The sequence below is a fragment of the Globicephala melas genome, chromosome 5 (assembly GCF_963455315.2).
Source record: "Globicephala melas chromosome 5, mGloMel1.2, whole genome shotgun sequence".
NCBI classification, from domain to species: domain Eukaryota; kingdom Metazoa; phylum Chordata; class Mammalia; order Artiodactyla; family Delphinidae; genus Globicephala; species Globicephala melas.
The window spans coordinates 109,343,227-109,359,122 of record NC_083318.1 but is presented as its reverse complement, the minus strand read 5'-3'; the positions used below and the strand labels follow the sequence as shown (position 1 = coordinate 109,359,122).

General features: G+C 40.8%; 1 protein-coding gene across 1 annotated transcript in view; it reads left to right on the top strand.

Moving 5' to 3' along the window:
- Positions 1-15,896, top strand: part of FHIP1A (FHF complex subunit HOOK interacting protein 1A) — a 227,316-nt gene that overhangs the window by 117,016 nt on the left and 94,404 nt on the right. The window contains exon 3 of the mRNA XM_060299695.1: positions 5,479-5,710. Coding sequence (XP_060155678.1) covers positions 5,606-5,710 — 105 coding nt within the window. The 5' untranslated portion in view covers positions 5,479-5,605. The remainder of the gene's footprint in view (positions 1-5,478; positions 5,711-15,896) is intronic.

Below are 15,896 nucleotides of genomic sequence, written 5' to 3'. Positions count from 1 at the left end.
GGCTATTAGATGCTGGCTTTATTTCCAACAGCCAAGCATTGCCATGTGATACGACAGCAAGAGAGAAAAGGAAACTGGGCCAGAGGATTAGAGAACAGGGAGGATATAGTCTTAATAGGATTTTATTAGGCTCTAAGTAGAGGTTGTCTGAGGTAGTCTGACCCAAAATGAATTCCCCCCACTGCTATTAGTTATAGTTGAGGGCACACGGTTCCCATCTCTTCAGGTTTTCCCAATATTTGAAGAGTCTTCACCCTTAGATGGAATTTTACTTGATAAGCACATTTATTTACAGTAATAGACTCTTTATGTATTTAATAGCAGCCAATTCAGAGCCTTCCGAAGTGCATTCTAAAACAATGAGTTTTTCTACTGACAGTTGCTCAGGAAAAAAACAAACCAAACACAAATTATATTTGAGATGGTTGATTTCTGTGCTTTAGGTTCCTTAAGTGAAATATGCATTAATCATGAAAGAATACAGGTAGAATCCTGTTTACAACTAGAATTCTTTCAAAGATTTTTGTACCATGGCCATTATCCTCCTTTAATGATTATCTGATTACCCCTCCCCAATTAGTATAACAGTTGCTAAAGAGTATGTAAAATGATGACTTTTGAGCTGGGAGAGACCTAAGAAATAATCATTTAGTCCTAAGTACTCTCCAAAGCGAGGTTCCAAAGCAAGAGTCTCCTGCTGGTTAGAGCTGGAGCTAGAGTCCTGGACCCTGTCTCCCAGTCAAAGCTTACGTCCCTGAGTAGGGACCTAAGTTTTCTGACTTCCATGCTTGGAGAACTGAGCTCAAAACTCTTAGCCCTGGTGCTTTGTTCCCCACTTTAAATCCACCTATCCTCTCTGACTGTCTCTAGAAACCAACCAGAGGAATATCAGGAGGGAAGGAGAAGGAGAGGTAGGAAGCGAGCCTTTCCATCCAGTTCAAGATTTGGTGACTCACTATGAAAAGACTCGGCCGTGCTTCTCTTTTTTCTCTAGGCCTCTCCTAACTGTGCTCTTGACCTCGCCTTTCTCCTCCTCTTGCCCCATCAAAATCCCCCCCCTTTTTTTTTCTTCGGTATCTTCAAATTCTCCATGTTCGTTGATTCCTTCTCATTAGACCTACAAATATGATCACCTTTCCCTTAATAAAAATGTTCCCTTGGCTGTGTCTCTCTTAAGGTGGCCATCCACTTCCTTCCCTTCAGGATTTTTTTATAGTCCATTATTAGAGGATATTATATTTAAATATGTAAAAGAATTGAAGGATGGTATGAAATAATATATAATTAAATGCCAAAACGTATACATTATAAGTCCAGCCTGATAGTGAAAGAGAGCTATATTAAAATATAGTCATTGGTAGTTCAGGAAAATATGTGATTTTGACCCATTTACAGCTCTCCTAAGTATTGTAGTTTTTGAGTTTTGAGAGGGTCTGAAATTAGATAAGATGTCTGTCTGGGAGGGAGGTAGAAGGAATTTTTACATTGGAGAGAGGTATGATCTAGATGACTAGAATCTAGGCTTTTATGATTATATGGTACATTTTATAATTCTGTGATATGGAAGCATATGCTTGTGCTTTTTTCATAGTCAAATAAAAGATATCATATACTTTCAAAAAAGGGCAAATAAAAATATAGGTAATTCTTATGTCAGTTATCTCTGTCTTCAACAATATTTAATAGAATTTTTCTCTCCTTATTGATGGAAAATATTTTTATATATAATATTAATGAGATATATAAATGTGACCACTCAGTAATGTCTTTGGAAATAATATAGTCGGTTCTGTCTTTGAAGTATAGAAACTGTGCTAATATCTCAGCATACGTTCATACGTACATACATAATACATACATGTATTTTGATAGCTCATCTCTTCCCCCCAAGACCAAAAACCTCAACAACCGTACCACAATACCACATGCAACCACTGTGGGAAGAGTCCTTTGGGTATTTTTTGTTGGTGGTGGTTTGTTTGAAGAAAGGAAAAAAATCACTCGTTAGGGGCTAAACAATTTCTAGAGCTTTCTGTCAGGCATGAAATTCGAGTTGATGTGCATGTGTGTATTTATGGGCAGAACAGGCTGCGTGTGTGCCAAGAGCAGCAAACTTTACCCTAGCCATTCCGACTTCAGATGCCTTAGGCTGAAGAGAGCAGAGGGCAAGAAACGGTGACATCCAGCGATGCCACGTGCCACAAGCACACGATCTAGCACCTGCAGCCTCTCCTGCCTGCTCACGGCCTCTTGCTTAGTATTGTCCTTCTGTTTTCTTCATTTGGGATTTTTAGCTGTTGTCTGAGAGTTAAGTAAAATGCTTGGAATTGGAAAAAGGAAAGGCTGATAACAGGAAAATGCAGAAATATGTTGAAGACCTTCGTGCTTGAGGAAATGGGTCCTTAAACATCGCTCATGACTATGGACCATCTCTTTCATTTTCACACTGCCCTGGGGACATGCCAGTGCTTTACCACTTTAACCTGGGAACGAGAGAGAGAGTGGCTTCTGGGTGCTGAGGTGGTGTTTTCTTTGACAGGGTCTCCTGCAATAGCTTTTCGCTTCCCAAACGTGGCTTGCTGGACTTGCCTCCCCCTCTGCTTTCTCTCCCAGGTTCTCTCGATGTTGTGGTTTCTACATTCATGGCATATTTAGATTTTTCAGGCATCTGCCTCAAGAGTATGATTGGATAAGCATCAACGGAGATGTACTTTTCTCAGAGAAGATACAGATTCCTTAAGGGGACTAGGGCTAGGGATTATAGCCAGGAGCGAGGAGAATACAGTTTCTAGAAAGAACACTGGACTAGGAGTCCAGAGACATTTCTGTCTCCATCAAAACTGACTTGTAAGTTTTTGGCCTCAGCTAAGAAATTTATCCTGTCTGTACTGCGGTCTCACTGTCTGAAAAGACTGCATGTGAAGTCCCTTTGAGAACTAATGTGAAGGATCTTAGAGAGCATCTGTCTATTTTTGATTTAGAGGCAATTGGCATGATTTATGTTCCCTTCATACCTTCGAAGAAGAATCTGAGAATCCCAGAGCTGGAAGGCATCTCAGAGAGTCTTCTACTTTTTCAACCTCTGGGATAAACCCAAACACTCTGATTTTCTTCATTATTATCATTACACCATCTGAATAAGAGACCTTGACATTTTCAAAGAAATATAGTGTTTAGGACAACAAGGAAGTTGAATCAGAACTTGTTTTATCTCTTTTTCTTTTTTTTTTTTTTGCGGTACGCGGGCCTCTCACTGTTGTGGCCTCTCCCGTTGTGGAGCACAGGCTCCGGACGCACAGGCTCATCGGCCATGGCTCACGGGCCCAGCCGCTCCGCGGCATGTGGGATCTTCCGGGACCGGGGCACGAACCCACGTCCCCTGCATCGGCAGGTGGACTCTCAACCACTGCGCCACCAGGGAAGCCCTGTTTTATCTTTTATCACTTAAAACAGGGTTGCACAATGAGATACCGTCTAGAAGGGCTAGCCTGCGAACCAAAGTGAGGTCAAGAGAGTGGCGGGAGGATCACAGGGAGTGTGTGTGTGTGTGTGTGTGTGTGTGTGTGACTGGGAACACATACTCTGCGTGCATGGGCAGACACTCCTGATTTTTAAAACACCAGTTCGGCGCAGTGTAACGTGCGTCTCAGTGGCAAAGGGCCATGTTGGTAATGGACAATGTCTTATTGAAAACAACACATTTGGGCTTCCCTGGTGGCACAGTGGTTAAGAATCTGCCTGCCAATGCAGGGGACATGGGTTCGAGCCCTGGTCCAGAAAGATCCCACATGCCGCAGAGCAACGAAGCCCATGTGCCACAACTACTGAGCCTGTGCTCTAGAGCCCGCGAGCCACAACGAGAGGAACCACCGCAATGAGAAGCCCGTGCACCACAAAGAAGAGTAACCCCTGCTCGCCGCAACTAGAGAAAGCCTGTGTGCAGCAACGAAGACCCAACACAGCCATAAATAAATAAATAAATTTATTTTTTAAAAAAGAAAACAACACATTTGTATTATTAAGAATTATATGTTGGGGAATTCACCAATTTACATAATAAAACATAGTCATGAAAGATACATGTAAACTGTTTCACTTACAATATCTATGCAGTCCTCATTCTAACAGGCTTCCCTCTTTCCACACACCTTAATCCCCCATCATTCTCCTTAAGAAATGTTTCTTTCCCCAAAATTATTAATTCTTACATGTTTTCTTTTCTTATGTACTAAAATTTATTATAAAGATCTTTTAATGTTGATTGGTAAGTCTTCTACGCCAACAGAAGTACTTGTTTTGAATATTCCTTTAACTATTTTCCAGTGTTTAATTCCTCTTCCCACAAAGAACTTGATCAATAAATCTAACCTGAATCATCACCTGAAGTCCCCTCTCTCACATTTTATTGTTTATAGAAGGAATAGTTGATCAGTGTTCTCCTTGTAATACCCTTCATGTTAGTTACTCAGTTGAAAATATAGCCTCATTTTTTTTTTTTTAATCTTTTGGTACTACAAGTCTGGAAATTTTATCATGGACTTTGTTTTCCAGTGCTCTGGTAATTATAATGTAATTACTTTTCTCTGAACTCTCTCTAGTCTGTACACTAAACAGATAACGTTTTGAACTGTCCCCAGTCCTTTTTTGGGCTGATGAATCTAAGATAATAATACCAGTATCTTAGTGCTTTTGTCAGAGAGTTAGCACCACACAACTGGATCACATTGCCTGTATACTCTGTGACCTCAGTATCTTTTTTTCTCCCCACTGGCCCTGTTGGGTCAGGCTTGCTTCATATTTTGTCCACATAACTCATTTTTCATCGATAGGTGCGCTGCTGCCTTGTCCTCACCCCAAGTAAGCACTCTCTTGTTTCTGATGGATCATTTCTGTATGATTTGTCAAGGTTACTTGGAATTCTCTTATTTTTCAGGAAAGCTGGAAACCTTAACTTAGGTTGTAGCCACGAAATGACTGAGAATGCTTTCAATTCCATTATGACAGTTATTGATTAAAATAATCGGTATTATTGGACCCAGGAGTCTGGGTGCTGTGTTATAACTCCCCTAAGTTACATCAAGCCATTTATTTCAGTCACTATTAACTAACGATTTTCCTGTTTCTGGGTGTTTCTACACACCACTAACATTGCTATCGTAGTTTATTGCTTCTGGAAACTAGATTTGAGTGATATAGAATAATAATCTAGGAGGTTGTGGTTGGTGATAGTGGACAGAATAAATCCAGTAATTGTTTAATTTATTCATGTAGCTTTGGTAGCATCATTATTTTGTATATTTAGTAGCACAGTGAGAGAAAACAGAAGAAAGGCTTCAGGTTGAGTATAAATGTCTATTTTGTTGATATTTTGCTCCGTGTTGGACTTTGAGAATGTCTGTGTTTTGATTTTAACTTAAGTCAGTGTCCTATTTAATATATGAATGTAATGGGATGCCTTTTTTGTTATTGTCATTACAGGTTTCGAAGGTGACAATGAAATGTGAAGAAGTTACATTTCTACTGTGATACTTGAAAGTTAGTGACTGCTTACCAAATTTTCATGAAAATTAAATATGACTTAGAAGCATTTGGTTTTTGAAGGCTTATGATGTCATCGGTTGCGACAGAAGGCAAACTCCGGCAGGCTGTGAGCTTGCAGGGAGTTGACCCAGAAACATGCATGATTGTATTTAAAAACCACTGGGCGCAGGTAATGTATGAGTTCCACCTTCTTTGCTGGTTAGGTAGCCCTAGAAGCCTCTATTGCACTGAACCAGAGTTCCCAACCTGTGTGACAGGTGGGCTTCTGGAAAACATAGGGAGGAAACCCTTTCAGGTAGGAAGAAAAGCAAATTTCTCTGCTTGCATTCCTAGAATGGTTAAAAACCTTGGTTTTCATGAAAGCAATTAGGGGACATGCATGTTCCTCAGATATTTTTATAAGAGTAGCAGTTGGCCTTCAAGTGACTTGTCCTTCAGTTTGCAATACACTTGACCATGAGTATATCCTCTTTCTTTCCCTGCTCCCTGCTTATTTCCATTCAGTCCTTAAATGCTACCAATACTAAAATACAAATTTATTAAATATTTGCCAAGTGTTGTGCCGAATACATCAAATACCTTACATTTAATCTTCTCCGCAAACCAGTAAGGCAGTTGGTTTTAGCTTCCTCATTTTACAGATGAGGGAATGAAAAATTACAGAGGTTAAATAGCTTGCTTGAGATTATACGACTAGTGAGTTTCCAATCAAGTACTGAGACCTTGGTCCCATGACTCCAACCAAGACCAGCGTATTTGACCTCTGTGCTCTAGCATTTTTCAGGCTGGTGGTCCCTATTCATTTAAAGAAAGAAGGTGCCTGGAAGTATCTGAATTCATTACAAAGCTGATTATAAAAGTTTTTTTGATTATTCATTTTGACTTCTCTGTGACTCTTCTCTGATCTGCTTGTATGGATAATTAAGGGTTGAATGGTCAGGAAACTTACCAGCTCACCCCTTTCCTCAGGGAGTTTACAAGTAGTAAAATAAATAAAATTGGCAGTTCTTTACTACTTGTACAGCATTACACTCCCCAGGTGAGCTGGTAAGTGGCTATTTATGTGACAGTTTTTTAATGACTACCCAGTTCCTTCCTGTGGCCGGAAACAGCCCATGGGTTAAAGCACTGAGCCTGTAAATCACAGCAATTATAAGGGGACACAGTTTAGATAAAAAACAAAATCAGTTCTGCTTCTGGGTCATTTACACTGTGTGGCTTCTTGTCAGTATCCAGTGTAAAGCTTCCAAGATTTTCTTATGCATTTCCCCTTCTCTGACTTTTTACTGTTATAGTCTTCATGGGTTTGCTCTGAATATTAAGGGCACATCTGCTTTAGCAATGGGAAGAAAGTAATTCAGGAATTTTCCAGATAATTAGAGTAATTACCTTTGGCATTGTACTTTATTGCTGACGCATACCACCCTCTGTTTAATGCAGAAAAATATTGAGTTGAGGGTAAGGATTACTTTGTCAGAGGGATTGGGGTTTAGTTTATTAAACCCTTCCTTTCCTAAAGTGGTTACACTCTTGGTCTCATTATCGTTTCAGCCATTTCTTTTAACTTTGGCCAAGTTTCTTACCCCTTTAGTCTTAATTTTTCCTTTTAAATAAATCTGGAAAATGCCCTCAGTCTCTCTCTAGTTCCAAAGGCTCTTGAGGGCCTTACTGTTACCTTTATGAATAAAAATACTGGTTGAAGAAATTCATGTCGATGTCAATGTGATTACAGTTGTCCCTTGGTATCTGTGAGGGATGGGTTCCAGGACACCAGCAGATACCAGAATCTGTGGATGTTCAAGTCCCTTATATAAAATGATATTTCCATATAACCTACGCACATCTGCACATCCTCCAAATCATCTCTAGATTACTTATAATATCTAATGCAGTGTAAATACTATGTGAATAGTGTAAATACGATTTAAGTGCTATGTAAATAGTTGCCAGTGTGCAGCAAATTCAAGTTGTGCTCTTTGGAACTTCTTGAAATTTTTTTCCAAATATTTTCGATCCATGATTGGTTGAATCTGCAGGTGCAGAACCCGCGGATACGCAGGACCGACTGTATTGTTAAATGGAGATTTACTGAGCCCAAACTTCAACTACCTCACTGTGGGCATCACAGGTGGGACGTAGAAATGTATAAGCCTTCCTTTGGGCTTTTAAGGAATGTATAAGCTAGTTTGGATGACAACGTGAGATACATTATTATAAAATGAATAATATTGATCACAGGAATTAAGTCAAGGGAAGGGACTATTACGGATGGAAATGGCCTGTGAAATCCAGGAAGTGAGATTTTGTTAGCTTGACTGTGGGAAGAGAAGGTTTTGATGACAGAAAGGAAAAGAACATTTTAGAGAAGGGGTGTTGGGAACAAATGCTCAGCTTTGCCTTTTTTGGATGGTTAGAAATAAAAAAGGTGAGGAAGTCAGGGCAAGGCAGAGCTGTGGGGCTAAGTTTGAGGTAAGGAATGAGACTTTCAGCTGATAGAAATAAGGGCTACTTATTGTTTTTGGAGTTTCATGCATTAGCGCTTTGCTGTGAGTTGTTCAGGCTGGGGGCGGATGAAGAGCAGTTGCAGAGGACTGGGAAATGAGCTACAATCTGACACAAACTTCTGTGACTAGTGTGGCGTAGCCCCCGGGTTCCCCTGAGGCAACCCAAGAAAACTGTAAGGCTGGCAGGAATTGTGTAGACAGAACTGGGTGACAACCTTCTGTTTACCAAAGTGTTCCATTAGCTGGCAAGTACCATGCTTTTTCAGATGTGAAGTTAGGGAAAGTGAAGGCAGCAAAAGTCAGTGGTGTCCAAAGTGCTTCTGTTTGTTAGGACACTTCAGTACAAATTCAGCATAATTAACATATATTCGGCAGGTTCTGTTCTGCTGTTCACTAGGAGCTTCAACTTCAGACCTTGAGTGGTGGTCAAGCATACCCGCTTACCCACCTACACTTGGCAGTCTGTCAGGGACAGCTGGTTATACAGCCATCCATCATCCGAGGCACCATCTGAGGCAGTCCGAGATTCAGGGGGGGTCGCCAGGGGAGAGACCTTGAGTGGCCCAGTGGTGCACTTGAGTTTCCAAACCGGTCCCTGGGTCCAGTGCTCTCACGTTATCCTCAGAATAGTTCTATAGTGGACCTCCAGGAATAGTTAACATTGGAGAATCCAGGCTCTAGGAAGTAGCCTCTGGCCTGTACGTCCTCTTGTCTTCTGAGGTGCCGTCTTGTGCTGCAGTAGACAGAGCAGCGAACCTAAAACCCAGATTCTGTCTGGGGCATTCCTGTAGTCGGACATTTCAGTGGCTTCTGGCCACCTACAGGCCAGGATGGCAGATAGGGCCCTGTGTTGTGGCCTCTTTCACTCCTTGTCTCTCATTTAGTCTCCAGAAATGCAAAATTACTTGGAGCTCCTAGCCATCCCCTCTCCTGGCAGCGCACCTCGTGCTGTTTCATGCCTCTCTGCCTTAGGCACTTCCTCTTCTTTCTGCCTAGAACATCCCTCCGCCTGGTTAATGCAACTTTAGAAGAGCTAGGAGACTTGGAAGACATATACTAATATTAAAACATTTGCTATAAATTGCTACCAGTAAGAACCTTAGACTTGCATTTAATGATCAGTGATCTTCAGAGGAGGGGGTCGGGGAGAGAAAGAGAATGTTTATTTATTTATTTATTTATTTTTTTGCGGTACGCGGGCCTCTCACTGTTGTGGCCTCTCCCGTTGCGGAGCACAGGCTCCGGACGCGCAGGCTTAGCGACCATGGCTTACGGGCCCAGCTGCTCCGCGGCATGTGGGATCCTCCCGGACCAGGGCACGAACCCGTATCCCCTGCATCGGCAGGCGGACTCTCAACCACTGTGCCACCAGGGAAGCCCCGAGAATGTTTAATTTTTATAGTAGTCTATAAGAACGGTTTATAGTCTAGTAGACTGTTGTTTTTATCTCTCGCCTTTGCTTCTTCTGAATGGAAGAGAGAGCAAGAAGTAAGAAGCATTGGTCCATCAGATAACAAACTGCCCAAGTATATTGCCATGTGAACTAACCCGCCACCACACACACACTAGGTATTCTTTTGTTGTTGTTGCTTTTTGTTTGTTTGTTTTCGCTGTGTTGGGTCTTCATTGCTGCGCGTGGGCTTTCACTGCTGCGTTGTGGTGAGCGGGGTCTACTCTTCATTGCGGTGTGCAGGCTTCTCATTGCGGTGGCTTCTCTTGTTGTGGAGCACGGGCTTCAGTAGCTGCAGCACACGGGCTTGGTAGTTGTGACACACGGGCTCTAGAGCGCAGGCTCAGTTGTGGTGCATAGGCTTAGTTGCTCCGCGGCATGTGGGATCCTCCTGGACCAGGGACCAAACCCGTGTCCCCTGAATTGGCAGGTGGATTCTTAACCACTGTGCCACCAGGGAAGTCCCACACTAGGTATCCTTAATGGCACATTTTTACTTTGTGAAACTTCATGGCCCTTGCTCTATTCATTCTCTATCCTCTCCTTTCACATACCGAATCAGTATTAGTTATGTACTAAATGGTGTCTGCTCTTAAAGCCAGGAGAACAGAGGTGAAAAAAAATCAATTGTAAATGCACATTTCTGTGTGCTTGTTAATGGCGCAAAGCTTCTCCTTACCACCCTCAGCCTCCAAATACAAGCTATTATACAATTTTTTGAGCTAAGAACATTTCAGAGTTCAGATAGAATAATGGTGATGGATAAAGAAAAGCTAGTGGATTTAGTAGCCTTTTTCTTCTTGGAAGGGGACGGGGATGAGAAAAAACTGAATCATCTGGATTAAGTAAATCAAATGTCCTCCTACAATAATAAAAAATAGACAATATGTCCTATGTATGGTAACCTGTTAGAGGTCCAAGTAGCCTGACTCCATTAAAAAAGCAAAGGGCACTTATACATGGCTTTGAGATCTGCATTCCAGTCTGTTCCCTGTGACACTCATTCCCTCACTCTCTTCATCTTCACTCTTTTGGTCTGTGCCTTGTCATGGACTAAATGACAGAGAGAAATTACATGAAGTCTTTGAGAGATGAAAAGTTAGAAAATATTACGGAACTCTGATTAACCTCAGTATCTTAGTAAAGTGATGTTTGTTAACATTTAAAAAATGTGTGTCTCTCTTCTCAGCTTTTCAAGTAGCTCTAAACTTCACAGTAGAAAGTAAAGCAGAACAAAAGCTATGCTTCTGTAGAGGGCCAGGGCATGGAGTTGTGCCTCTATCAGACTCTAAAGTGGTTGAATATGAGAAGTCAGAAGCTCTCCCACTATATGCTCGGTGATAAGTCTGTTTTCACTGTGGTTGGAATTACAGGGTTCTCTGAAATATTATTACATATATCATTACTCTTCAGTCCCTCCCCTGATACTGAAATTAAAAAAAAATTTATATATACCTAACTTAAGGGTTAGGTTACTATGTTATTTATTTTTTGTTGTTTTTGTTTTTACGTGGGCCTCTCCCCGCTGTGGCCTCTCCCGCCGCGGAGCACAGGCTCCAGACGCGCAGGCTCAGCGGCCATGGCTCACGGGCCCAGCCGCTCCGCGGCACATGGGATCTTCCCGGACCGGGGCACGAACCCGCGTCCCCTGCATCGGCAGGCGGACTCTCAACCACTGCGCCACCAGGGAAGCCCTTTTTTTTGTTTTGTTTTTGTTTTTGTTTTTGACTATGTTATTTTGATTGATGCTCCTACCATGTTTCTGTGTTAGAGTAATTACTAGACTACTTTGGTCCCAAGGAAGTATGGCATGTATAGTTTCTGCTTTATCAGGTTTAATTCCAGATGTAGACACATCTCTGTAGTTCAGGATCGGAGCTGACATTAACCAAGTTCTGCAAGTACACATATATTATTAGGCCGTTATCTTAATATGAGAAGAAATGACTCCGTAAAGGTCTCCCATGGGAATAGGTGTATAGGAAATAACCCTAAATCGAAGGACACAGCTGCTAAGTAATAAACAGGAACTGGATGGAAACGTACTTTTGTTGTAGTTAATTTGGTACATTAAGTGGAATTTGGCTTGATCACTAAATCCTGTCCTTCTTCTGTGTGATGGAAAATGTTGCTTAGGAACTTGGTTTTTTCCACAATGCCACTTTAAATTAGCATTCCAAAGGATTTGGAAGTATGGGTTGTACTCACGTGACTTCCTTGAAGTAACTAGGCTCTAACCAAAGTAGTATAAATAGTCATCTACTGATATATGCATGTGTATAAGAAATAGAATGATAGTCAGATGGAGTCAAAGCTCCATCAGAGAAACACTTGTGTTTATCCTGAAGAATAATAATTTGTTAGCTTGTGGTGTGATTATGTGATTTATGTATATCTTTCATTCTGAAAGCATTTGAACTTCCTATTTAGAATTTGTGAATATTTGAAATTCAGGCCCATTATCACTGAGTGGTGGGGGGCCATCATTGGAGCTAAGGATAGCAGTAGCTGATATTCCTTAATGAAAGAAATATGCTATTTGTTCATCTTATTGATCTCCAATGACCCTCATATTTATAGGTCAAATGACTTTGAAGTTAGGTTAAAATTTAGCTGTATTGGTCAGATGATAATTTGTATACCATTGTTCACACTATTGATTTTTTGTGTATTTTTTTCTTTTTCATTTTTCTTTATTTTTTGTGTATTTTTTTCTTTTTAGAGTCACAATATGTGATCTAGGCTCATGATCCATATATATATATATACACACACACACACACCAGCTTATATATGTTAAAGTTTGTAGATCAACAAATGCCTAGCTATGATTGGTAAACCATTTACAGTGCTGTATCTGATCTCAGCTGGCTTACATACTTAATGAGCGACTTAATGAGCGTGGGGTTTATCGGGGGTTGATCAGTTTGTTAAATGCTATTTAGCCTAACGAAGGAAACTGTTTAGTAAAGGAAATATTTGCAAACTGTATTTTCCTACTTGTATCTCTCCAGCCACCATAATTGTGTTTTTTCCCCTTAACTGAATCCCTGAGCCTGAGAGTATATAGCTGAGAAGCAGCCGGAGCTGGGGAATCGGAGGGAAGGTTGAGAGTATAAGATAGAGGGTAATCAGAGGAGTGGGCCAGGCCTGGGGAAGCAGCGTGAGATCATGGATCATAGTAGATCCCAGCAAGCAGAAATCAGGGGCCCAGGAATATTGGACTTCGGTGGGAGCGATGTGAGAAGAGGACCCAAGGGAAAGAATAAGGAAAAATCGAGGTCACATCAGGAATCAGCTTACAGAAACTGAAAGAACTATGACCACCTGGGCAGCTAACTTGAGACATCATAACAGAAGATCTTTGGCAATTCAATGCCAGTTGTGCTCTAGCCAAGAAGTTTCCTAGGCATTCCCTGTCAGGATGGGAACCAGGCCCAGGGTGTGGGCCTGGAGAGCCCACTTGTAAAAGCAGGTCATGGGTGTGCCTGCCTGGAAGGGAGAGGGAGGTGGCCTGGGAGGGTCCTGACACCTAAGGAGGGAGGTTAAGGACAAGTGGCAACACAGGCATAATCAGCACTTTGCTGAGCTGTGTTTTCCATGACTCACAGGCCCTGGTTGTAACACACCCATCTTCTAGGCAGGAAAACCTCCAGGCCAGGGACGGGAATGAGTAAAGGGCTGTGTTCCAAATGATCAACAAACCTTCTATCCTGGTGGGTTATTACAGCTCTGTTTTCATGTTTCTCTGCCCATGAACCCGGAAGGCGGAGTAGAAGAGCTTCTATAAAGGGTGGTAGAGAGAGATGCTTCATTTTAAAAGCTGCTGAATAGTTTAAATTCTGTATAAAAATCTCAGAATGAAATCTTTTTTAGGTTTTTCATAGCCACCGCCCTCCCCACCCCCACCAAAAGTAGGTCTTTTTGCAGAGGACTGCATTTGAATAAATAAGTGAAGATTAATTCATGAGGAAAATGTAGCTTGCGATCATGTAAATAGTTTTGGTCTACATTACATATATATATTTAGATGTTTTATAAGTATTTACAGGCATGCATATAGTATAAATACCTATGCATATGTAAAAATTTATATTGCTTAGGAATTTCTGAGAATTATTGTTTTTAACTCCGTGTTTTGATCCTTTTCTTAGACATTAGTACAAAATTACTTTGTTTTTATTTATTAGATCAATTTACAGGAAAGAAGGACTAATTAACCTTAAAATCTCATTTGTATCTTTTCAGACTCACTTCTAATCATACATCTATTTATCAATATATTTAGTTCTTAAATTAAATTATTTCTTGTATATATTGGCGTGTAATGATATGATTCACTTAGTGTTTATTTTTAATAGCTTTAGTGTATAGTGATGTAACATCGTGATTATAATTCTCTTATTCTTGACCGTTTGGGTCAATAATATTTTTATTTTTCATTACTGAAAATGTCATTGGCATGAACATTTTAAAACAAATTATTTTGTGTTGTTTCCTTTGGCATTTTCCCCAAAGTGAGATTAACAAGTCAAAGGGCAGGAACGACTTTATAGCTTCTGTTACATGTTGCCAGATTGTTTTCCAGAAAGATTGAGCTAATTTGCTGTGCCACTATCAATGTATAATGCACAGTCCCAATTTTAGATAGTTTAGACAGTCTGAGCACACATGACAAGTATAATTACATTTCTACCCCGAGGCCTTGCTGTATAGATAGCTCTCATAAGTAAACTCAATATGTGGACTTTGAAATTATAGAACTGGTAAAATGTAGAGCTAATCTGTTCTTCAGAATGTGGAGCCTTGAAGTTGGGGCTTCGGGGCTGGAGAGCATGCTGTGTTGAGGTGGAGTCCCCTTTTGGACAAATGTGGTACTGCAGCCCCACGCTGTGAGATGTCAAGGCCAGAGCCAAGGGAAAGGAGCACAGTAGGTCCCAGCATTTCTGCCAGAGAGGTACTCAGGCCTGCGAGGAGTCGTGGAGGGCTTCTTGGAGGTTGGGGGATGGTGGGGGCACTCTGCAGTCCGCGCGCAGCCAAGGAGAGGGGATGGCCAGTGGGGAGACCCAGACCACCAGTCACTGAGCCGTGTACCTCCTGGGTAGTGGCTAACCGAGGGCTTCCTCGTTGACATTGTCAACTCAGGGGTGTTGGGGTGATGTTTTTCCTGACAGTATTTTTAATTTTATAATGGAAGTTGATGGAGATTACAGATTCTGTGGAAATCTACTTATTCATAAGGATATACTAGCCTAGTCTATAAAGGTTCCTTTTTTCTCCTTCTGCCAGGGGAAAAACTTAGACTTTTCCCTGAGAAATAAATTTCCCTCATTGCTCATGAATGCTGACATAGCCTTGTACCTTTGCCAGCTTCCACAGTGACTTGCAAAAATTCTATAACCTAAATACCAGAACACGTAACAGCATGTCCTAGAACTGGGCTGGGAGGGTATGGCAGAAATTAAACATATTCCACAGAACATGCAGTTCAGAAAGGCAAAAAGGAACAAGTTAAAAATGTTGATAAAATGTTTGATTTTTAAAAAATTAACATGTATATATACTTTAAAGGAAGTAAATTGAATGGATATTATTGTAGAAATTCCAAGTCATAAAGTTAAATGGAGGTTGAGATATAAAATTGTTTTAATTTTCAGGTCGCAAAGTAGAAATTAAGTATTGATGGGCAGAGGGAGTTAGGAAGTGTTCAAATGCCAGCAGTGGTAAGGGAGAGAAACACCTGGGCTGTCACATGAGATTTATTTACTTTTTACAGTTAATAGATTTTTTCTTTTTTGGTGATAAAATATATATATATATATATAAAAAACAAAGTTTGCCATCTTCATCATTTTTAGGTGTATAATTCAGTGGCATTAACTACATTCACAATGTCGTGCAACCATCATCACTATTTCCAAAACTTTTTCATTACCCCAAATAGAAACCCTGTGCTTTAGGGCTTTATTTTATAATTGGTTATCTCAAAATTTTTTTCTGGCTTAAAAAAATGCACAATTCAAACTCTTTGTGCTTAAAATTTCAACATATGCTGTATGTTCGGGGATTCTGCTAGGTACGTGTCACTTGTTCATCTGTTTCCTTTCATCCTTCCTAATGATGCATGCTTGGTTGAAGAGGGTGCCAATCCAGGTAGAGGAGAGAGGGCTATTATTTTGTCAAGGGCATTGAGGAGCTGTGTCCCGCTACTGAAATCTCCAAATCAACTCTATTTGTAGGAGAACACGGGTAGTCTTACTTATTTAGTGTATTTTAAAATTTAAAAGCACTATTATTATTATTTTTAAAATTAATTTATTTAATCTATTTATTTTTGGCTGCATTGGGTCTTTGTTGCTGCGCGTGGGCTTTCTCTAGTTGTGGCGAGTGGGGGCTACTCT